The 25,414-nt window shown below is 36.1% G+C and overlaps 1 protein-coding gene and 1 long non-coding RNA gene across 3 annotated transcripts; both read left to right on the forward strand.

Annotated features, from left to right (window-relative positions):
• Positions 1 to 1,267: 1,267 nt before the first annotated feature.
• Positions 1,268 to 7,001, forward strand: LOC116257915 (delta(7)-sterol-C5(6)-desaturase 1-like). The gene is made up of 3 exons (XM_031634939.2): positions 1,268 to 1,685; positions 2,718 to 3,023; positions 6,554 to 7,001. The coding sequence occupies exons 1-3, from the start codon at positions 1,466 to 1,468 to the stop codon at positions 6,844 to 6,846; spliced, it is 819 nt and encodes a 272-aa protein (XP_031490799.1). The 5' UTR covers positions 1,268 to 1,465; the 3' UTR covers positions 6,847 to 7,001.
• A 12,479-nt stretch (positions 7,002 to 19,480) lies between these two features.
• LOC116257963 (uncharacterized) lies at positions 19,481 to 22,594 on the forward strand. 2 transcript variants are annotated; one of them, XR_007573925.1, is made up of 5 exons: positions 19,481 to 19,637; positions 20,819 to 20,911; positions 21,153 to 21,209; positions 21,574 to 21,665; positions 21,751 to 22,594. It is a non-coding gene; the product is annotated as an uncharacterized LOC116257963 (long non-coding RNA). The 2 variants fall into 2 exon arrangements; XR_004173541.2 differs by lacking the exon at positions 19,481 to 19,637 and having other exon boundaries at positions 19,856 to 20,911.
• Positions 22,595 to 25,414: the final 2,820 nt, after the last annotated feature.

The following is a 25,414-nucleotide window of genomic DNA, read 5'->3' on the forward strand; positions in this document are numbered from 1 at the left end:
AAAAATCAGGTTCTCATTGGATTGAGATTGTAAAATTGCATTTCAGGTTCCATGACTTTTGTTTTTATTTTTATTTGAATCCAAATATATGAATATCCAAACAAATTGATATAATTAAGAATATATCTGATTCAAACCCGAACTATTGACATTCCTACTTAAAGCACCCAAATTTAACATAAAATGGGGGTGGTGGACTTATACTATGGCATAATGAAGAATCTCAAAGCGAAAACTCCCCAACAACATATAAGTTTATTCATATAGATCTTCCTTTTTTTCAAGGGCTTCAAGTAAACTACACCAAGCCCATGTTACATATGCACTTGCTTTTGATGTCAACAATATTTTTTTCCTTTGTTTTAATTGAATGATAAAAACTCCAGTCAATAAAGTTGTTGCCCACTATAAAATAGATAAGTACATGCACTCATTATCACAACATAGCCATGCATTTACCTTGGACTGGTAGAGCCCCGTGGCCCGTAAGGGCTCCAACCTCCCTTCAATTTTTTTTTTTTTAAATTTACATATAAATTTTAAAAAAAATTTGAAACTATAATTCGATTTTTTTCATTAAAATTCTTTAACTCCACCCTTAACTTAGATGTTCATTCGTTCACTAATTAACTTGACACGGCGAAAATGCAATTTTATATGTTTTACCATATAAACCATCAACTCATCATCAGTTCACATAATTCATTATACTCTAAATATTCACCTGGAGAAGGTTATACGTTACCATTCGCCCGCAATGGAGGGATCATGTGTCACGCGTTATGGATTGAAAAGGACTAAAATGTTTTTAGAGGTTAAATGAAAGACTAAAAAAACTTAAAAAAATTCCTCGTAAAATCAAGTCTAGCTCGAAGTTCAAACTCAATTCGACTTAATCAAACTCAACAAAACAAACTCTAGCTTGACTCAACAACACTAAATGAAACTGGAACTCGACTTGTTCAATTGAACCGATTTATTTATATTTATAAACGACTCGAGTTGTGCAGCCTTAGTTTCGGAGGTCCTGCCCTCCTAAATGAACCCCTGGACTGGAATGGGATGGAGCCATTTTTGTCGACGTGTCAACCGGAAAGCAAGCCAACCTGAAATCTCCCTTCCAAGATTCTCTGGTCTGGCAGAGCAACGACGTACAGGAACGCGGGCTTCATGCTTAAATAAATAGGATGTAACACGGACGTTGAATCGTTATTCTAGTACCGGGGGAGAATATAGCCACGGGGGGACCACGCTGGCAGGAAGACTGCCTTCGTACAAGTGGGATCTCTTTCTGAGGCTTCCCCTCTCCCTCCGTGTCCTTGTCCCTCTGCTCTTCCTTTTTCTGACTCCCTCGCGTTCCCCTGGCATCGTGCTGCGCTAGCTTTCTTTCCCTTGTTTTCTTCTTGTGTTGCGACGAAGAATCTAGCCGGAATTTGAAGCGCCCGGCGGGAAAGGGAGAGAGGGAATGGAGAAGGCTTATCTGAGCAAGTTTGTGGCGGAGACCGATTGGTACAACGACATTGTGCTGGGGACGCTCCTTCCAGGAGACGCGTGGAGGGGTCTCCCTCATGTCGCTCAGGGGTGGCTCCGGAACTACATTGCCGGTGTTCTCCTGTATTTGATCTCCGGCGGTCTTTGGAGCATCTACATCTACTACTTGAAGCGCCACGTCTACTTCCCCGATGGTACTCTCTCTCTCTCTCCGTCTCTCGCTTCTGATCAATCAGTCAGTTTCTCGGTATCGAGATTTGTCTCTTACTTTTTTTTTTTTCCCTGTTGTGCATGCGTCCCTCTGACTGCTGAGAGGGAGGGGAACTCTCTGTGTGTGTTCCCATTTCTTCCTTCTCTCTCTTAGAGTTTCTGCTCCCTACTGCTTTTTGCTGTCTCACTCTCCTCCCCCTATTTCTGCTTTGTCTAGAGGTTTTACCTTTTCTGAACGGTACGATGGTTATTTCTGTCTAAGAAGGGTTCTATCTTTTCGGCGACCTTTTTGTCCTGGAGATTTGCGGGTTAAATTACTTATCTCAAATTTGGTGTCTTCCTCTGACCTTTCGCTCATAACTCGGATGAAAAGCTTTGGATCTTATCCCTAAGTCTTGATAACAGAATTCTGATGCACAAATTCAATATTGTTTGTCCTGTAATGTATTCTCTCTCTCTCTCTCTCTCTCTCTCTCTCTCTCTCTCTCTGTGTGTGTGTGTGTGTGTGTGTGTTTGTGAGTCCTTTCGGTGGAAATATACATGCATTAGGTGGTTAAGGGCTAAGCTTATGCTGTTATTCCATCTTAGATTTGTATGCTTCCTTTTGGGACTATTGAAAATAAAAGGAAGACTGCGTGGGATGGATCTTTGAAAGCAATTTAGGGTCTCACATCTTAACCTTTTCCATGAGTACATAGGGAAGTAGTTGCTCTAGTTGTTCACCATTTCTCTTTTGTCTTTCTTTATTTTTTGAAATATAGAATCTAAGGGTTAAGTTAGGTATAATTGGGGAGTGATGCAATGTCATTTTTCTGCATGTTTTTGTTGGAGATTATAGATCCTAAAAGGAATATCCTAAAGCATTCTTATATTGCGAAATCTTCTTTTAGCTGAAGTTCCTGACTAAGCTTTTTATTGATTTTCACATAGGACATTTAGTTACATGCTGGATACGGGCTTTTTTAAAAATATGTCTTTTCAGATGATTTATGGGGTTCCTTATCACATTTCCACAGGTTCAATGCCCACACAAGAATCCGTTTTAAAGCAAATATGGGTCACTATGAAGGCTATGCCGTTGTACACTGCCTTACCCACGTTTTCGGAGTACCTGATTGAACATGGCTGGACTAAGTGCTTTTCAGGAATAGATGAAATTGGTTGGCCTATGTACATTTTCTACTTGACTATTTATCTGGTTTTTGTGGAGTTCGGCATTTACTGGATGCACAGGGAACTGCATGACATAAAGCCTCTGTACAAGTATTTACATGCAACTCATCACATCTACAACAAGCAGAACACACTTTCCCCATTTGCAGGTAAAGTAGGTGAATGAGAGGGAGCAACTTCCAAAATCTCTTCAATCCATTCCCTAGATTAGCCCGTTTAAATCCTTAACCTGCTTTTGCCAAAAACTATATCAGTTTTGATTGCTGAGTTTGTTTTGATAAAAGTGTGTTGAGCAATCTGTTGTTTCTGCTCTTCCTTTGTACGAAAAAAAGGGCAAACATTGCCCAACTGTAGCAGAGAATATGTTCGAGGAAAATGGAGCGCAAAGTTTTATCAGGTTGAGAAGAATTGTTCTAGTCAATCATGTTCTAGGCTATCCAATATGCACTTTTGCTGGCTTTCTTTCAGACTTCTGTTATCACTGCCATTTCAGAGTTTACTCATAAATATTATTATGGCTTGTTATGTACAATGTACCTGCACAATTTCTCTTGCATATTTTCTTGATCTTGTATGAAAACCTAGAATAGAAAGGAAATACTGATGACTATATCATATGTACATGCACAGATGTTTTGCTTATTACTTAAAACTTAAAAGACTATAGAAGTGATACACCATCAATATGCTAGCAGGTGTCTCATTTTTAGCAAATGATATGGTGCTTCATTAACCTTGGTTTTGGTTGAACTTCTATGCTAGCTGTGACTTTCTTGCTGGTAAATTAATGTTTCTACAGGAAAAGATATTTATCATAGGGCAAGAATCTATAGAGCTCACATTAGATAAATGGCATTGATCAGTTTCAATTAGCTTTACCACTGATGCTTAAGTACCACAAAATTTGTGTATTGTAATCAACAATCAAGTAGTCAAGAGCTATGCCATGTGGATGCAGATATGAAACGACATGCTTCATATAACATAGAATTTCTCGAAAACTACGATGCCAGGACATGGCCACACGCACACACATATAAACTATAAGTGACACAGTATTCATATAAGTTTCATACTATAAGTGAAATCTTGAATAAATCTTTATAATTAGTTGAAGTTCAATATAAAATGTAACTGATAATTAACTTTGAAAGGAAGATAAACACAAAGTAAGTAACCAGAATCTTGTAACAGATGATATCATATGAAACATCAACAAGACTGTATCGAGCACTGTTTTGATTTTTTTTTTTTTTCATGGAGTGTCTTGATTTGTGTGAGAACCATTTCTTTCTGGTGCTAGGTGTCCACCACAAGTACCCTTTTAACATGGTTCTAGACTAGAAATTACCATTTACAGGTCTAATAAAGTTGTCAGAAGCTATTTATGCAAAAAAGGTTTACCGGGCCTTGAATTTGCCTTACTAGTGTTCGTATTTCTTTTTGCTCGTACAATAGAAGCCTTATAAATGAACACGTCATAATCAGTGGTGAGAGTTAGGTGACAATCTCAAAAGCTCACAGGAAGTCGAAGGTTGATTGAAACTTCAGAACAGGTCCCCAGCTTGTTTATCTCCAAAACCAAAAAAGCATGAGCATGAATTCTTTCTCATACAAAAGAACTTCATGAAAATAAGAACATCAACTATTGCCGGAAAAGTAAGAAATCTAATAATGGAATACAAAACACAGAGTTGAACATTGTTCCACTTGTCAGAATATCTCAGTAGGGACATGCAGGCGCCAAAATCAATTCAATATAACATGTGTGATCCATACCAAAAGTTGCTGAATAACCTAAAAAACTGTCTTCCACATGGATTTCAGTGCAACATTGTATTAAGTAGGATTCCTTTACATGGTTTAGGACACAAATAAAGTAAAGTGAAGCATGAAGTACTGAGTACTGCTGGTGCTTGGAAAAGCCATCTGGAGATACAAGATGAGGTACAAATCTGATGAAGTATAAAATTTACAATGTTAGACTCATTTCAAAAGACTATACATATAGAACAGTCGTTAACTGAAAGTGGAAGGGTGAGAGTTGCATTTTTCATTGCATCAATATTTAGTTAGCCATTAGTTGGACGTGATGTCTGCTTTGAAAAAAGTAGATTCAAAATAAGTACAAGTACTGCTATTTCAATAGGTGCATATGTAGGCTAAATAGCTCTACGTGCAGGTTTTAGCTTCGTGAACCTGGATCCTGTAGTTTCTTCAATGCAGTAGGAGAGGGAACGCCATTCTATTGAAGTAATTCTTTTTTTTTTCCATCAGACATAGAAGGTATATGACTAAAACTATGTGGATGATCTGATAATCACTGTTAGTCCACAGCTTTGTTGGAAGAATTATGCAGTTTTTATAAGTGTAAGCTGTAAAGTTCAAAGATGTTTGGATGTATTTATAGAATGAAAAACTATATGTGTACTTGATCCTGACCACTACAAGAATGACAACCATCATTCTTTGTGGAATCATCTCTTTACTCTTGAGCAGCACAAAGAAAAACTGTCTAATAATACTCCCCAGGTCTGATCCTAGTTCCAAACATGATATATTCACCTCTTGATTGTTCATTTTTAGTAGGTTCTGTAGCATCCTTTGTCATGTTTGAGATCTTTCTTGCTAAAGAAAAATGATTTTTGCGTAGGGTAATGGTCTGGTTGGTAAACCAGGCCTAATCTTGCTATCTAAGCGTTACTCTAGTTTACCACTTCATAAGGTATTGCCCCTTGCTTGCCTTGGCTTTAGAAAGATGCAATGCATCTTCAATGGTATGGTTCATAGACAAAAGAATTTTTAATATAATACTCTAATCCGTAATAATACTTGCAGGTGATAGTGCTCTGCAAGCATATAAAGGTTCTTCACTTTCAAACCTCCTGGCTTGCCTTATCTTCATTTACACTTGATCAGATTTCATAAGATGTCAACTTCTTCCTTCTTCATACTAGTAACAACTAGAGAATTTTCTGCAGTTCACATTTATAACATTTTTTTTCACATGGTCTGAGAATAAATTTTAGACAAAGTCATAGGCAATGGGTTCAGTGAGAAGCTGCGGATCAGGTTTAGATGTAAACGCTAATGGAGGTAAAAATAATTGGAAAGTGTTAGTGGTCTACCTATGTTCAAGCAACAAAAAGAAAGAGAATTGCGATCTTCTTCACTGAGGACTTTATAGTTGAAAGAATTTCATCAGGTCCCATGGATGAGAACAGAGAAGCGATCTGAGGCAGCAGTGCATTCGCTTGGTCAGTGGCCATCCGTCACATACCAAATGAAAAGACAAGCATGAAGTTCCTTTTCAAGGATTCTCAAATGTCAACCTGTATCAGAAGCCATTGACAGAACCATCGTCAATCATAAGGCAGTCTTGATAAAAATGTTGTTCAACGAGATTCTCATGTTTGAGCACGTTAATGACTAATAACCAAGTAATTAATTGATCTGGTTCTAGTTTTCCTGTTATACTATTGTTGCAGTCCATACAAATCTTATCTTGCTTTTCAACATTTTTTTGGCTTGGGAAAATGCACCATTTATGTATTAAGAAATATATCTCTTTGTATTATCTTAGGCACTTTTTTTTTCCTTGCTGAACAACTGCAATAACATTGGAGCATGTGATCGATTCATTTGTTCTGTCATGGTTTTCTTAAAAATTTGGTTGCAGGATTGGCATTCCATCCTATAGATGGCATACTGCAGGCGATCCCCCATGTTTTTGCCCTCTTCCTTGTGCCAACGCATTTCTTTACGCACGTGCTTCTCCTCTTCTGTGAGGCAGTGTGGACGGCTAACATTCATGACTGTATTCATGGGAAAGTGTGGCCTGTCATGGGTGCTGGATATCATACGATTCATCACACCACATACAGACATAACTACGGTCACTACACCATCTTCATGGATAGGCTGTTCGGTACGCTCTATGAACCTGAACTGGATGAGAAAAAAGCCTCCTGAGCACTTGAGCGTCGTTCATCATCTCTCTCTCTCTCTCTCTCTTTCTTTCTCTGTTGCTGTTTTTGTGTGCTAATGTAATATGTGCGCTTTTTGGCTGGTGACTGCTGCTGAGTACCAATCATTTTGGTGGAGATAATCATAGTGTGTTCTTGTTATTGTCTGAGCATGGGCAACTGACACGGATGCTTCTTGTGCATCACCAAGTGTCGACTGCTTATGAATTGTGTGCACTCAACAGTATTTGGTTAGTTCGTGCAGGCACGCCATCTGTAGAGGAACTATTATCTAGAGTTCGCTACAATCTTGCTGGTGTTTGCTTCACGGGAATAGCCGTACTGATCTGAACCTTTTGTTTGGAATCCTAAGAACCGATTCGAAATCTATTTCTCAAGTAAACTAAACCTTGGGAGTGTTCAAAATACAATGGCATAAAGTCTCTCCTCCTTGAGTGTCTATATTTGAATTTTTTATGTTTCCAAACAACAAATCACGTTCATGTCATGAGGGTCAGAAAAAAAGTGCCCATAAATGCAATTTTTTTTTTGGATGTATTTGATTTAGTGGCTTGGGAAGTCGCAAGTGTTGCGGCTTTATTAGATGTCTTTGAAGTCAAGCGATCGTAAGATGAGTTAATTTTAATTCTACCAAAATTTCTGCTAAGATCATTTCTGTCACAATTGACCTTGTTTAATAAAGGAACTTTAGAAAACTCTCAAGGGCCTGTTTGATGACCCCAGACAAAAGTTCATGGATAAAAATCTATGGATTTTAATCCATGGATTAATTACCAAGAGATAATTGTTCATAGACGAGATTTTTGTCTAGCGTATGATGGGCAAAGATTAAAGTCCTTGAAATATTGTCCCCCGCGTGATGGAATTGGATTAAAGTCCATGGACCAAAAAAAAACAAAAAAATCCGTCGTTGCTAAGATCGGCCTCCTACACGGTAAATTAAAAATAAAAAATTGGCCTCATACATAGTAACCTGGCCATCAATTCAACCACGTTTGATCCAAACTCCTGAATACGAGGAATATGTCGAGACACGTTTCCTTGTTAACTATAAGCCATTGACAGAAGACTCTGTAGAAATAATGCATGAGAATTTCATAAAAGGGAAAACACTGGATATGAAAAAAGTGATTTAAACATGAAAAACTATTCTATTGCTTGCATAAGTTGCCTGGAGATGCATAAATCACAGGTCCATAAACACAAAATATTTGAAACTGAATGCTGCATACGATCCTAGAAACGACATATGTTTTAAGGGGTACTATCTATTAAATGCTAATGACTGAAGCAAGAAGTCGCCTGATTTATGTGTTGTACCATTTCTTTGGAGAAAACGTTTCTCACTTGGTAGCATATTGCTAGAATGTTCTTCCTTGGCTGCTAAGGCGGTGGAATGTTTTCAAGGATCAGACACTTGATTCTCAAGTATAAACTAATTCCAAAGTTTTAAACGTTTTATCGTTTTCAAGTTCTATACATTAACTTCAAGCAAGAAAATATGAATACCAAAAGATTGAGCTTTGTGAACCTGCTGAGGAGAACACGCTTCAAACATTGAGCCGAGTGAACCCGATGAGGAGGAGGCTGCGGTGGGAGGGCGAGCTGCTCGCTCTAGTATGGCGGTGAGAGAGATGAAACTGCTGTGGATGCCGCAATTCATGTGGATGTCGCAGTGAAGTGGTGCGGTGAAAGTTTTCTATCCACGGACAAAGTCGGAGCTCCATTATTTTTCGTGGACAAAAGTCCGCACTCTTCGTCCTTGAGAGCACAGACTTTTGTCGACCGTGTGACAGAGCAGGGATAAACAGGCACTAAGGGATTTTTAGATGAAAATTTGTCGTTTGACTCTATTCAAATAAATGACATTCTAGAAAGTTGGACTTTTCTAAAGCCTTTTTATGCTTGGTGTATAGATTATGCTTTAGAAGAGTTAGATGATGAGTTTTGAACTAATGCGAAATGACTAACTCAAAAATATGATCTTTGGTTAAATACATTTCTTATCTTTGATATGTTTTTGGTAAATAAATGGTGATTTATAAACTCAGCATATATAGTGACCCAAAAACCCATATATTATATAAGCCGAATGTTTATGTACAAAGATATTTAAGCACAAAATCAGTCTGTCACTACATTCCCAACTTTCTAGAGATGAAGGGTTGAAGTTGTTGTTTACTTTGATAAAAAACTTGTATCCTTGGGTACGTTATGATTTCTTAAAGTTTTATGATGATTATCATTTTATTTGCACACCCTAACGTTTTAAGCACTTGAACCAAGAATGGTTCTTTGGCCTACTTGTAAGTGTATCATGTATACAAGGGTTCGGGGACTATCGTTGTATACTTTGGAGAGTGAGGCATCTCCTTTAGATCTCACAATATTGAATGCAAGTTAGTATGATATTAACTCGAGGATCTCTCCTTACAGGAAAAGAAAGTTTAAATTGTATGTACCTATGGTTATCAATTGTTCCGATTTAATGGATGTATTTGCAATGTTTCCATTAACAATGCTTAGTACCCTATTAGGGTGAGCATTCTTGCAAAATTCTCCATTTATGCTAACTTGATTTACTACTTTATTGGTGGTTGTATTGAGGGAATTTTACAGTTCTCACCTTGTACTTATTATATTCCAGAGTTGACATTGTGGATTAAATCCAGAAGTGATGATCTAGATCATGTCATCTTTTGGACATTGGTTCTCCGGAATGTATTACGCTTTGCTAACCAAATTTCCAATGTAAAAAAGAAAAAAGAGATTGGAAATGAATAGAAGAACCTTCGTTTTTGTTAATACTCCAAATTCTCTTATCTTTTACTGGTTCTACATGCTGTAAGTAAAATAGGGGCGTTACATTTTTGTCATCCCATGCATCAACAACCGCATTGTTAAGCATAAAATGTGGGAATGAGAACATTTTTGTTTTCTTTACGACAAAAAGCTTGGCATGATCATGCAAGTCACAGTATTTATGAAATCTAAGAGTGACCAACATCTTTGTACTCCATGCCCAAAATTTAGGTGTGCCATGTCCAAACAAAGGTGTCTAGAGAATGATACCCTTTCATATCATAGTTCAAGGTTGTGTTTAATGTTCCAACTGCAGGAGCAGGAAAAGGAAAGAAACTCTAGCTGGGTGGTACCTCTAAAAATCATGCGACCTTGTGATCGTGGAATGCCTGCTCTTGCCAATTGAAGTTCTAGGTGCAGTAAACAGAGATGAATTTCTAGGAGGAGAAATATGTGAGGTTCCTTCTTATTTTTATGAGCATGCCCAAGGTACCTTTGTAATGGTTTTTATCTTTAAATGACATACCATTTTATGTCTCATATTCGTCTGTGACTATTGCATATATTATTTTCTTATATATAATTTCTGCCAGCCTGTTCTTGTATACTTCTAATTTTGGAGCTTTTTTTTTTTATCGATATGACTTTCATTTTCATTTTAGTTAATTAGTTCTGCCTGGTTCATCATGTATTCAATTTGAAATTCAGACATTCTTGCTGATGCACTCATGCTTGGATAAGGCGTAAATTAGGTTGTCAGGAAAGGCTTAAACTGTTAAGAGTAATGTACATCATGCACATAACACATCACATATTGCCAGATTTGATATTGTTCACATTACAAAGAAAGGCTTAAGCATAATGTACGTGTCATCTAAATCAATCATTACATATCTCCAGTCCAAACTTGATTTGGTGTGTTCGGGTTGGGTATGAGTAAACTATGGAATTATATGATATATCCTGTCAAGGCGTAAATTAGGTGGTCTCAAATTGTTGGATTTAATACAATCTGGTGTAGGTGAACAAATCCAAAACTTAGATCCAAACTAAAACCAAGAAAATTTCTCCCAGGTTACCATGATATATATAGCTTGGGGCGCTATGACCTCTGCTATCAGACGGAGCCATGGATGTTCATACTTAAGGTGCACACTACTGTGTCATTTGGATCTTGACCTGTATATGATGTCAATAAGGTTACTGTTATGGGTACATGTTGGGTTTCAGATCAAACATCCAGGGGTCAAATATGTTGTGTATAAATCATAGTCACGAATAATGTCTTGGAGTTTTAAACGGTGAGGTTTTTATCGGGTATAATACGTCGAGCTTGAAAAAATAGGAAAAATATGAGAAAAATACGGCAATCTTTTAAAAATTTTAAAAAACTAAAAATGGAGGAAAAAACAAATAAGTGAGAAACTAATAACACAAACATAAAAAAATAAGTAGATTTGCAACAAATAAAAAATATAAAATGAAAAAAACTGTTTGGCATTAAAAAAACTGGAAAAATGAAAAATGTGAAAGAAAAAGTAAAAAAAAAGGTGAAAAAAAATGAAAAAACGTGTTAAAAACGCGTTTTTTCAAAGAAATGTGTTTTTTTAGTTTTATTTTATTTTGTTTTTTCACGTTTAAAAAAAAAAACGTGTTTTCTGTGACTATTGTATAAATGCAGAGTACTAGCTTGCCTTGGTTTTTGTGGGGCTCAGCTGCTCAAGCATCTTTTATTTTTGGTTCCCTTTCTCTAGTATGCTGCGTATAAATGCAGAATACTAGCATGCCTTGGCTTTTGTGGGGGCTCAGCTGCTCAAGAATATGCCTTCTTTTATTTTCCGTTCCCGTGCTCTAGTAGAAATATGTGCTCATTAGATCCAGGAAATGGCTATATTTGAGTCAGATGAGACTGGCTTGCCAGAAGTTTTTTCTAGAAATCACTTGCCCAGCCGGTTCCTTGCCAGTCAATTCTTGTTCATGACTTTTATGCTTCACTCAGATCTTGGGTTGTGCTTCATTCTGGTCATTAGGCACTACTTTTCCATATTTTGTTATTCTTCAACTAAGCTGTCAGCCTGTTTTCTGGATTTTATCATATGTTAAGATTGTTATTTTTCACAGTGCTAACTAAAATCTCATTTCAGCTTCAGATTCCTGACAACACAAAGTTTTGAACTGGCAAAACTTCAATGTTGGCCTTGAGAAGATCTTCCACCACTATTTTTTGTTTTAGCAGATTTGTGTCGTATTTTTGGTCTCATGAGGATAGCATGTTCAAAATGTCTAGTTGCAGTTGATGGAGTAATCACTTGCAGTTGCATTAGGGAGGAACACATTGATACCTTACCTTTTTGTGCTTGTTTGTTCCAGCTGTCTGCTGAAACAATTTATGTTTTCCTTGGACTAAATTCATCTTTATCTCCTCTACTGGAAATACAAATGGAACATGATCTTGGCCTAACCGTGTTTTGATCATGTTCCAAGATTTGGGTTCAGAGCAATCTTTAATTCAGAAAAAGGCATATCCTGGTGAGAAACCACATATTGGAAGATTTGGAAGAATGTTAAGTTCAGTATCAAGCAGTATTCAACGAAGTTATAGATGGGGATATGGTGGCATAAGGATGTTTCAGAAGTCCTTTCATCTCCATTATCCAAGTGATTTATCCACTGAGACATTAGAATCTGATAGAAAATATTTGATCTACAGGGAAAATTTATTTAGAGGTGGAACAAGGTTTTTGTTCTACCATGTCTATTTGCAATCTGTCTGGACCCCTTGTTCTTTTATATTGCAGTCATAAACAAAGACTGCCAAGATGTGAACCGCAAGTTGGACTTGCAGCCTGTGTGCTGTGCACCTTCTCTGATATCTTTTATGTGCTGCATATTTCTTCAAATTTTGGACTAGCTTTAGCGCACCTTCATCTCGAGTGTTTGGGCAAGGAGTTCTGGTTGAAGATTTACAGGCTATAGCTAGTCGATATTCACCGTCATACTTCTTCATTGATGTCCTAGCTGTTCTTCCTCTTCCACGGGTACTAATAGTTGTGACATTTCATATGGTACATGGGTTCATGCATGCCTTGCATATCCATCATGATGCTTGTATTATTCAAGGGTGCACAAACCCATCTACCACCTGGACTGGCATCTATTTTTGTTCATGCAAATACGTACATTGATTTGTACCATACTGCCTGCATAGACCCAAAGAGTAAGAGAACCTACTGTCTGTATATCATTCATGTCATGTAAACAGTTTATTGTTCTCTTATAAATGCTTTAATTTCCCATTAAAAATGCTCAATCTGTGACTCGGATAAAAGGTTTACTTGTTGTAGTCTAGACATGATTCCTACATGTCAAATTGGTAAACCTTGTCAATAGAAAGTAGAAAGTACTGTGCTACTATTACGGATTTAAGGGAAGGGTGTGGTTTACAAATTACTAATTTTTGTACCTTAGCTCATTTAATTGCTTCCTTGGGCTAAAATATTCAGTGTCAATGCGAGTGGAGGCGCTTATATTAACTTTACCAATTGAAACCAGAACTCTTGTTATGAGATTTTTACATATTATTTGGGCTAAAATATTCGGCTACAATTAGATCTTTGGGGACAAATACATCAAACGATTGGCATCTTATGAGATTGATGGTAATGTAATGCCTATGACGGGTTATTTTCTCTCCTTTTGGTTTTCCCTTGTGCTTTTAGTTACTAGAAGTTACAGCAAAATTGAAATATGTTTCTAGAACTATAGTAAAGACAAGAACATAGTAAAGACATTCTTCGCTTTCTAGAACTATAGGCTTGTGATTTACTGTTTTACACCTAATTTGCTGATTGCATGTCAGATATGATGTTTTTCTAATTACATATGTAATTGGACTTACACATAAGATGACTTTACTTTGCAGTTAATTCACTAGAAGCGGTAGTTCTGTCTAAAATTGAAGAAAAGAAAAATAAGGTGAACAAAAACCTACTTATTTTCCCATGCAACCTACTAAATTTGAGTGGCCTATTTTGGGTAACAAGAATGCGTTAAGTACGGGCACCAAACTACCTTGCACGGTGCATACAACAATGAATAAATATGCTTACAGTCAAATGAGTATGCGATTCAAGCGTACAAATGTTTCACTTTGAAAAGATATAAGCCTACAAAATAAACTAAGTAGAACAGCAGCTTTGCTTTTCCTTTTAACTTCTTTAAAAGTTGTGGTTATGATTTGATAATAAGCTATTTCATCCTTGTACAAAAACAAAGCTGATTAATTAGTATGTTGGCCGATACTTGACTTGAAAATAGATAGAATCAAGATGACAATACATAATGGCTAGTTCGAATAAAGGCTAAAATAGGAGTATTAGAAACACCAGTACATATCAAACAACAAGAAAAAATATGAAATCACCACATGTATGCGGTTCAGACTTCATCCAAAGACAAATATCGATGAGAAAATGCTTGCAAAGCATTTCAAATCACATATTTTTTCATGTTTATGATTAGAGCAATGAATTTAATCCACGAGATGACAATTTTTCTGGATTTGGGTTCCATTTCAACAATGGAATCCTATGCATGGTAACAACAAGTAGAAACCATTTTATCTCTTTTTGGGCGATTTGGGCTACTACAACATATGATGGGTATTGAGATGGTTATATGGCCACCACTGTGCCCATTTTCAAAGACTAGAGAGAAAGAGAACTGCTTCAAAAGAAAAGGGGGAGAGAAAGCGACACAGATGGTGGTTGACGAAGGTTTAGATCGTGAAACCCTTCTCAGATGGCACCGGATAGAGGTAGGGGGATGAATGGCTTACTGACAAATTAGGGTGAGAGACGCTGGATGATTCACTATCAGCCATTAGGAGAGTGCCACATCCCCTCTCTCTCCCCCTCCACCCCCTCTTTGTCTTAGATGGATGCCTGATGCACTATAAATGGGCCTACTGGGCATTCAAAAAGAGAGAGAGAGAGAGGCTTTGGATCTTTGAGTCTTTGATGGTGAGGTAAGGGAAGGGAAAATTGGGGGCTTTGGCTTTTTTTATTTTACATTAAATAATTTTACACTTTATTCTTCGATTTTTTGCATGTTGAATCTTAAAATTTCAATGTTGTTACGCTTGAGATCACAAAAAGTTTGGATGTTCTTGTTTTCTATTGCACAAATTTGATATAACATATGGCTATATATGACTACTTAATTTGTCTTTGCTTCATTCATATTTTTTTTCAAGTTAGCTATATTATCCTTTTTCCACTATGTACCAGCTAGATGTTGTAGACGTGCAGCTTCTTTACAAAAAAAATTTAGCATCTTAACTAAATATAATTGTTTGCAACATATTTCTATCGCTATCTAGCTAATCATATTCTTGTTTCAAATTCAAACAAGTATTAACTCTTACATAAAAATCTTCACTAGTGGAATTTGCATAGGAACGACATTGTAACAAAAGAAAGTGTGTTGTTTCAACTGATAGAAGAATTATTTTTGATTAATTTATAGCCATGTTGCACAATTGTATTTCTTTAGAGTTGATTAGATGGTCAAGATGACAAACAAATTTCAGTAGCTTATTGTATGAATAATGATTATGATGATAATGGAAACAAGAAGAAGATTATCACTATAACAACCATGCGAAAGGCATAGGTTTAGGCAAGTTAGTGTAGCTAGAAGTCAATATACTGCAAACTTGGATCATTTCGTTGAGCAAGCTAGAAGCTGAATGAGTATCAAAGATGAATACTCATGAAGCAAATCTTTGCAGTGATCATGTTCATATAGCTGGGCATCAAACTGGTCCAGATAGATTATATTATATATTTTTCTTGTTACAAATCATCCTCTAAAATCATGTTTTTTGGAGTCAATTTTGACCAACAAGTTTTGAGGCATCATTAATAACAGAGCTTTTATGTCCTTGGTTTTCCTTTAAATAAGATAAAATAATAGACTTCAAATGTTACTATTTGTTAAATAAACTATGTCGTTCTCATCCAGAAAACTTATAGGGTGTTCATAAGGGGAACATTACGTTCTTTGTAATGCAGTTGATATGTGAACAACTAAACTATTGAGGTTATCCTTTTTTTCTTTTTGTAAATTAATCATGATTTGATTACCAATTTGAATGCTTCTCATATAATTGAAGAGGATAGGCATCAGAAAGATAACTATGCTATTACATATTGTGAAATCTTATCTATGAGTTTACAAAAAAAAGTAAACTAAGGTGAAGTGATCAAGTGGTGTTCATAAATTGTGGGAAAGAAAAAAAAAAAGTTCATTAGATAGGTGTTAATAACAGCCTAGCTTCTTTAACTATGCATGCTAGACCCATTCTTCTTTCTAGATCTGGACCAATTGAATCATTTCCTATTCTAAATTAATGACATCTAGAAAGATTTGGAAAACTACTGTTTCTTGTAAATGGGCCTAGATAGAGCCTATGCTTAAGAGAAATTGAGGAAGAAAACCAATAATCTGATACTTGCTATTCAGGACAGAGTCATGTACATATATAGGAGATTACAAGAACATAAATGTGGGATTTAGAATCACAACACGAAAAAGCTACAATAGAAAATCTAAAATTATTGGCAACCGAATAAAATATGAGATCCACAAGATATGGAGAGGATCTCAAAGATGTTATCCTCTTCAAATTTTTAAATCACATATCTTCAATAAATATTAGATACTCTCCCTCAAGTTGGTCTATGCAAATTTGTAACACACAACTTAACTATTATATTTTGCAATGTATCTCTTCTCAACGGTTTTGTCAAGATATCAACAAGTTGTAAACATGTGAATACAAGTTGAGGCTGGATGATACCTCATTGAATCTACTATCGCAATTCAGTTCTATATGTTTTGAGAATTCATAAAAAACTGTATTTTATAAGATGTGTAAGACTACTTGATTACCACAATTTAAGTTGATTGGCCCTACACAATACAATTCCAAATCTGTTAGCAGTGCCTTTAGCTAGATAATGTTGTAACTAGTTGTTGTCAAGGCTCCATATTCTGCGGAAGCTCTAGCTATTGTGGATTATTTCTTTGACCTCCATGAAATATGACTTTTCTAAAAAAAAAGAAAATATAACCGCTAACTAAACTTTGACTTGATGGACGACCAACCAAATTGGAATCACAATATGCCTTCAACTGACTCTCACTTGAAGATGAAACCAATACTCCTTTTCCTACTGAGGATTTCAAATACCTTAATACCCAAAGTGCTACTTGATAATGTGGGAGAAATGGTGACTACATAAATTGACTAAGAACATTAACCAAATAGATTATATGGAGCTATGACAATGTCATGCTCACCATTACCTGCAATAATAATATCATCAACATATACAAGTATCACAATAAATTGACTCCCTAAACATTTCATGAATAATGTACAATCAGCAACCGACCGTACAAAGCATCATTAAAAGCTGCCCTGAGCTTGTGAAACCAGTGGTGCAGAGACTGTTTGAGTCCATACAAAGATATATGAAGCTGACAAACTGCATTTCTAGGATATTGCCCTTCACTGAAAGGTATAGGCGGTAACGTCATATATATTTCTTTCATGAAGTTGCCCATGGATGAAGGCATTGTGGACGTCCACTTGATGTAGATACCATCCTTGAATAGAAGCAAGCACCAATAAAGTTTTTATAGTGGTTAACTCGGCAACCGGGGCAAACTTTTCATGATAGTCAAGCCCCTCAACCTGCGTGTACCCTTTCCAATAGCTGAGCCTTGTATTGTTGTATACTTCTATCTGAGCACCTTAATTATACATCTAATGACATCAATGGGATGTTTATGAGGAGTTAAAGTAATAATGGAGCATGTATTGCTGTTCAGAAGCTCAAATCTCATCAGCCATAGCACCTTGCTAATGCTGGTGCCTTACCACCTTCTCATACTAGCAAGGTTCAACATCACTTACAAGAGATGTTAGGAAAGTAAGGTGATGCTAATAAAATTTGGAAATGTTAAGGTAGTTTTGGATTGGATAGTGGGCACTTGAAGAGTGCAGCATGGAGAGACATGCCTTAGGTGGCAAATTAGACATAATCTTTAAGATATGTCAGCTGATGCCAAGTTTGACTGGATCTTCCTAGAGCAAGTGAAGGTGAGTCATTATGAGAAATCAGGTTAGGTTGAATAGTTTGTATTTTAGTGCAGTTATGTTGAGGTATAGTAGATGAAATGGGTGATGTTGGTGGGGAGTCTGGTGTAATGCCATTCACGCTTGTGACACAATTTCCTCATTCTATAGTGCTCTTGCGGATTTGGCAATACCAATGAATTTTAGAAATCTAGATCATGATCTTCTTGTTGAAAAGGAACACTCATAAAACACCACATCTATATTCATGAAAATTTGTTTACTCAAGGTCATACACTCGGTACCCTTTTGATTGAAAGGGTTGCCAACGAAGACACACTTTTAGGCTCTTTATTTAAATTTGTCTTTATGCGCTCTCCAATTTTTGACAAAACATAGGATCCAAAAACACAAAGATCATCATAGTTAGGTTTTTTTTATTGAAAATAAGATCAAAAGGTGACTTGTTTTCTAAAATAGTAGAGGGCATACAATTGATTAAAAAACATTGCAGTAAACATATATTCTACCCAAAAGGTAGTTGGTAAGTTTATTTGAAATTTAAGCACACAATCCATATCAAGAAAGTGATGATGCTTCCGATCGATGCACTTGCCTTGTTGAAGGGTGCAAATACAAGAAGTTTGTTGTTCAATTCCATGAGTGTTGGAATATTCTTGCATAGGTTGTGTTGTAAATTCAGCGTCATTGTTGCTACAAACACATTGAACATGAGTAGTTAAATGGATTAAACACTATGCCACAAGAATATTTTAAACATGAAAAGGTTTTACACTTAAATCTCATCAACAAGACACATATATAACAAGTGTAGTCAACTACTATAGTGAGAAAATAATGTGCTCCCATGTGTGCCATTCTGACCTCCCCCCCCAAAAAAAAAAGAAAAACAGAGTGAATCAAAGCAAATGGTTTACTTGCTCTACTTGTACTAACAGGAAAAGTTAAAGTTAAACGAGTGAGTTTAGCTTTATGAATGCATCATAAGGAAAGTCATGCTTGGAAACAATAACATCTTTATTCAAAGAAAAGGTCTCATCAAACTATGGATGACCAAGTCTCTTTCAGACAATACGAGCTTTATTGACATGAACTGTAAACAAAAAATGATAAACTAAAGAAAAGATGAGATGATATAATCTGCTGCTGCTACCCACTCCAATCGTCCTCTTCGACGTACGAGCCTGAAAAACACAGCAAGATGAGAGGAAAACAGTAATGTGATTACATGTCTTTGTAAATTTTGGGAAAGATAATAAATTGTATTTGAATTTTGATAATAAGAATGTGATTTAGGGTGCCCAAGCGTACCACAGTTATCATGTTTAGGGTGTGGTCAGTTCTTATTAGAATGTTGAACTTTGCCTTTGGTGTTTCTGTTGTAGCTAGAGCAACATTATTAGAACTTGACAGCTGAGGAGTAAGGACACGTTGAGTCTCATCTTGGATGACCATAGAATAAACTTTATTTATGCACTGAAAAATAAAACAGGCCTATACGGTGATGGTTTAGGCCCATGAAATATATAGTGGTAACCATTTTTACCGTAATATACTGGTGACTTTTTCACCTGTATAAATCATCTCTTTCTTCCCCCACAGTTTTTCTTCCCCAATTTTTTTTCTCTTTCCTCCCCCTATGATAGAAAAATTGTGTCGACTCTCTCCACCATCGCCACCCTCTTCAGCCTCAAGTCTGAATACTACTTCCTCCTTCGGCCCATTGCCCTTCCGCCCCAATCCGATTCAACCTGGGCAAAAGTTGTGGTTCCCAATCTGGGTCCAGGTGCTCGACATTCCCCCAGATGGTGAGCCCTATCCTCATCACCCCTCTCTCCCTTCTTCACGCAGGCACGCGTATGCTTCAAGATCTCTCTATATCATGACGTGTATGGGTCATGAACATGTGTCATTGGCTTGGGAATTTGGTTTCATGAGGTTAGGGCTTGTGCCTAGGGTCTTCTTGTGCATTTCTTTCGTTTATAGAGGGATCCATGTGTTTTCCTAGGGAGATTAAATTTGTTGATGGGTGTTTGAGGAGTTTCTAGGATGATTTTCTTCTAATTCTCATGTTCGTCTGTTTTGGGGCACTTTTTCAGGTCTGCATGTTAGTGCTGTTCGATTCACCCTTTGAAAATTTTGAGGATAGTAGCTGGAGTATTACTCTGGCTGCATTGTGTTTTTCTCTTACAAGTAGACATTTGACTTGATGAGATTGAGTCCAGTCCACTACAATAATCCATCACATGTGTTTGTTCTTTCCAGAAGGTGAAACTTTGTCGGTTCCATAAGAAAAACAATCAATGGAAAGAGAGGGGTATGGGGAACATGAAGATCCCAAAGCACAAGCAAAGTGGGAAGATCTTGCTGGTCAGCCAGCAGTCAAAGACCCTACGTTTTGCATCAATCTCTTAGCAATGGCTTTTCTCATTGTCCTTCTTCATCCCAGCACTAGATTTCATCTCTATTTGTTAGGTCAAAATTATGGCCTTTTTTTTTATATGGATTGAGTAATTTTGATGTTTTTCAGTCTTTCCTACTATATCTAAACATCAATAATGATAATTCTTGCGTGTGGCACAACTAGTCTTTGTCCATGGCGAGTTGAGGGAGTTGTGTTGAAGGTGAGTGCAATTTACCCTTTTTGTGCTTGTTCAACCATTCCTAAGGTTATCTACTATTGTTGAATATGTTGTTCATTTTCTTTTTATTAGTGTTTGTAGTCTAAGGATCCTTATAAGGCTTCATCGGTAGTAGTTTGAATTACCCAACAGGCTGAATAGGATTGTCTCTTTAAAACCATAAAAGGGGTAATAAATTGCCTTCAGCAACTACGTCTTCTAGACCATGTCTTTATTTCACTTTTTTATCCAAAGCAAAAGGTATTAGTTGTCAAAAGTTTTATACTCTTAGTTTTTTTTCTTTTTGCAGCTGTAATATAAGTATAATGGTCATAGCATGTGATTCTGAAAAACATGGATGACTACAGGTGGTTATGGAGACACTATAAGGAAGCAACAGTAGATGTGGAGTACAGAGGTCAAATTACTGTACATATTGCTCAAAATTGAATGAAATCATAGTAAGCACAGCCAAGGGAACTACTCAACTTGTTTATTATGCATCAACACGGTACCTCATACCCAGAGGCTAGAAGCTGTTGCCCTCGTTCAGAAGCACACACACACACACACACACACACACACACACACACATACACACACACACACACACACACACATATATATATATATATATCAGTAATTAATAATGATTTTGATTGCAATTTTTTAAATGCTCACAAAGCCGTTCTGTGTAAACAGGGTATTCCTTTGAATTGTACGAGGTAGACTTTCCTGGTATATGACGGTCTTTTCTAGGTATATCTCTAATAGACTGGTATGGAAGTTCACATCCTTTATGGTGATATTATTTTTCTCTTCTAGAAGTAGCCATCTTAACTGTTGAAATTGCTGACTTTTGGATCCATTGTGATGCAAATGGAAAAATGTTAGGACTGTGATGCTTTCCTATTTAAATCATGTTAATTATTTTGTGGTTAACTATAGTTTTCTCCTCTTTCAATTTTATGATTTCAATAAAAAAAAAAAATTCTATGAGCACGTTTCAAGCTGCATTTAGTTTAAGAATGACTTGTCTACTTTACTGTTGAAGGTGGTATTTATCCTTTTTCATCTTTCAAATATAATGACAATGTCATATTGATTACCTTTTGTATATAAGGTGTTGAAAGAACTGCATTCCAGCAAGGGATTAAGAAGGCATATTATAATTTGGCATTGCATCTTCATCTAGACAAAAATATTAAAAATGAGGTAAACATGATATTCTCTAGCTAACTATTTTTATTCCTTAAATCCCGTTTCTCAGTTTTTTCTGTATGCATGTGTTTCTCTATAGGAAGCCAAAGAAAAATTTCAGCTCTTACAAAAGGTAATATTTATTCGTGCCTGTACTAAAAAAATATATCTCTCCTTAGATCTCTATGTAAATAATGTTATCTGGTTTTCATCCTTTCCTTATAATGTTCACATATAATTGTTTCTTTTCTCCTTTGAAATCTTTGGTTCAAGTCAATGTATTTGTTTAGTTAAAGTCATGTTATGCTCTATGACATGGGTCGGTCCTTGAAGTGTATATTTCTTTCATTTTTCTTTTCAAATGTTTATCTAGTCAACAATTGTATCCATGCATTCTTCTGCAATGATGTGTATACAGTGCGGGGCCAATATGAGAAAGATGACAATATTACTACATATTGTGTAGATTAGGGTTTTATGTTCCCTCTATGATCTTTATCCTTAACCTTCTTTGGTTTCTGTTGTAAAATTTTGTTTCAATTTGATAGCTTCCTATTTGGTGTGTGCAAGCCTTGAGTGTGTGTGTTTGTCCAGTCCCATACACAATGGAAAGAAACTGATTCAATGGTGACTTGCTCACTATTACAATTTCTTTTCAAGTAAAATTAAGTGGTTCAATGGTGACTTGCTTACTATTGCCATTTCTTTTAGTTATGTAGTAACTTTGGAAAATAAACATTATCAACAAGCTATTACTTACGTCTCAAGGTTTGAATTTCCTTCTATATGAGGTCGAAGGTAAAAACTCCTTGTTGTTGAATCTCTGGAATGGTTTTCAAAAGAGAAAAAAAGTTGATGTGGAAGCTCCTCTCATTTAGTTGCCAATTTTTTTAAATTTTCTGTTATAACTTTTATTGTTGTTACTCCAAATCCCATGGTTAGTGGAATTTGTAATCCATAGTATATATTCAGGACTCTATCATGAATAGCAAGTATCAAACTTATTGGTTTTCTCTCTCAGTTTCTCTTAATGGTATCAGAGCATGCGAGAGAGTGTCCATCTACCTTTCCTCTATTTGTCATGGCTGCTGTGAACAGCTCTCCACCCCTTCCTCCACCTACTAATAGGAACGACACTTTGATGCAAACTTGTCACCATTTCAATTGCACCATTTTAATAGTCCTGGTGCAGTGCTTGTGTCTAATCCTGGTCGTGACAACTATTCAACATAACGAAGGGCCATGAAAATGGCCATTTGTGCGAAGAATAAGTTTGGGTTTGTAGATAGTTCCATTCCCAAACTAGCATCAATAACTGCAGATTACAGTGCATGGCAACTACTTGGTTCACTTGTTGCTACTCAATTCCTTGTCCAAAGAGATCGTAAATAGAGGCATTTATGTCAAGGTTTGAATCGATTTGGAGGATCATTTTTCTCAAGGTAATGCTGCCTGAATCTATCAATTGAAAAAGATTATTTCAATTCTGTATCAAGGCCAACATTGGTTAGCTACTTATTTTACAAATTTGGAAACATTACGTGTTGAACTTTCTTCCTACTCTACTATTCATGCATGCACTTGTGGTGAGCTTTCTTCCTACTCTACTATTCATGCATGCACTTGTGGTGAGCTTTCTTCATACTCTACTATTCATGCATGCACTTGTCTACTATTCATGCATGCACTTGTGGTGAGCTTTCGAGGAATTTAATGGGGCCTAATGAGTCTTTTAGTAATATCTAAAGTCAAGTCTTTACCATTAAACCTCTGCCTAATCATTACAAAAAAAACAAGCCTATGCCGTTGAATTTTTTCACGAGTATTAGCATCACTTTAGGCTATACCGTGAAAAGTAACTCGGGAAGGGTGTGTAGGTACATAACCTACAGCGGTGAATTTGCACACCGGTATAGTTATCAGCAGCGGTGATCTACTTCACCGGTACACAAAGCTCCACTCCGCCCCATAAAAACTTATATCAATGACCAACCGGGTGGGAGATTGGCATGACTGTGGGTTTAGCTGCGATTTATTGCACCAAAGGGTGAGGTTTTTATCATGTATAATGCGACATACTTGAAAAATATGGAAAAATGGTATTTTTTTAAATTAAAAAAAACTAAAAATGATGAAAAATAAAATAGGTCAGAAAATAATAACATGAACATCAAAAGATAAGTAGATTTACAACAAATAGAAAATGAAAAAAAACTGTTTGACATTAAAAAAATGAATAAAAGTGAAAAAAAGGTGAAAAAAGGGTTAAAAACGTGTTAAAAAAGTGTATTTTTCAGTTTTCATGTTTTTTAAAGTTTTAAACGACATTTCATTTTCTCTCATTTTTTTCGAAAATAACGCGTTTTTTGTGACTAATTGTAGTAGGCTACACCAATTCGGATGCTTGTTCTTGTTCCTTACATTGAAGTTCTTACATATAGTGTTCACACAATTCAAATTCTATAAGATGCTATTTTAATGAAAACAGCAGTAAAGCTGTAAAAACTAGAAAGAATCAAAGCTGATATCCATAAAAATAGCATATGAAAACCAAACATAAATGTATTTCTATATTACCTCAATAGCAAAAGAAATTAGCAATGTGTACAGGACACAACAATTTCCTAAACAACATTTTTGAACCTCCATCACCAATAGCTCACTTTCTTTTTTCCAAATTGATGACTTTGTAACAAATATACTAATTCTCTACAAAAAAGAAGTGGAGGATGCATGAAAATTTTGCACTAAGAAAACTCATAGAGACCACCTAAAATTTAGTAGATTACATATTTCATAACTAGCATGTAAAACATAACCCAACATAGAATTAGCTGATTACAATCTTAAATGTTCAAGATGATTTATCTATAGCCAATAGAATGGTGGTAGAATGGTGTTCAGTAGATATGGTGGTAGATGATGGCTCTGATTATAATTTCTTTTGATGATGTTCAACTTTTTAAAGGCATTAATAATGCTCAAGATGAAGGCCCTATAGCCAATAGAATGGTGGTAGAAGTTCAGTAGGTACATTACCTGTGATCCTTCTTGGGTTTGAGAAATAGCGCAAGAAACCTGCAACAAATGATAGAAGAGCAAACACTTAAGCACCAAAATGCTTAAGCACGACAACAAAATTACTATAAAAAAAATAACGCTAATAACACATGATAGCTATCTGAAGTGTTCCATGGCAAAAGTGAGTGATGCCAATATTCCTATAAACAGTCCTCTAGATGTCTTTGTGTTCATTGTCAAGTTTCATAAGAATATAAAGAAATTAATTGCCAGCATATGAGGTAGATTTCCTTGCAAATCTGGAAACAAGAACAAGTTTATTCAATAGGGAGTAATCATTTTTTTTTTATCAATAGTTGAAGGTAGTTGAATTCTATGGCAACTCAGTTCAAGGTATGAAAGCTACAAGATACAAAAAGCTCAACAATGATGTTAAAACTAGGAAAGGATACATTTTGTTAGGGCTAATACAAATGAAATGGTGTCAAATATTTTCTACGTTTCTTTCAAACCCATCCTTCATAAGCTTTCTTCTTCCAAGTATTGTTTTCATGGAAATCTTGCCAGACATCAACATATTCTTCTCAAGTTAACCAGATTCAGACATCACCTTTGGATCACTTGTAAGTGCTCCTTATCAAATATTCCTTAGTCACTCAAAGTTTTTAGTTTTCTGCACAAGCAAAGGCCATGGAGGAAGACAACATACCTGAACTTGCTTCCTCTTTCCTTCGACTCAACAT

This window comes from Nymphaea colorata, chromosome 7, assembly GCF_008831285.2.
Source record: "Nymphaea colorata isolate Beijing-Zhang1983 chromosome 7, ASM883128v2, whole genome shotgun sequence".
Classification (NCBI taxonomy): domain Eukaryota; kingdom Viridiplantae; phylum Streptophyta; class Magnoliopsida; order Nymphaeales; family Nymphaeaceae; genus Nymphaea; species Nymphaea colorata.

Coding starts and splice junctions, on each gene's coding strand:
- LOC116257915 (XM_031634939.2), top strand. CDS start 1,466: ATGGAGAAGGCTTATCTGAGCAAGTTTGTGGCGGAGACCGATTGGTAC. Junction 1,686..2,717: donor CCACGTCTACTTCCCCGATG/GTACTCTCTCTC, acceptor ACATTTCCACAG/GTTCAATGCCCACACAAGAA. Junction 3,024..6,553: donor CACACTTTCCCCATTTGCAG/GTAAAGTAGGTG, acceptor ATTTGGTTGCAG/GATTGGCATTCCATCCTATA.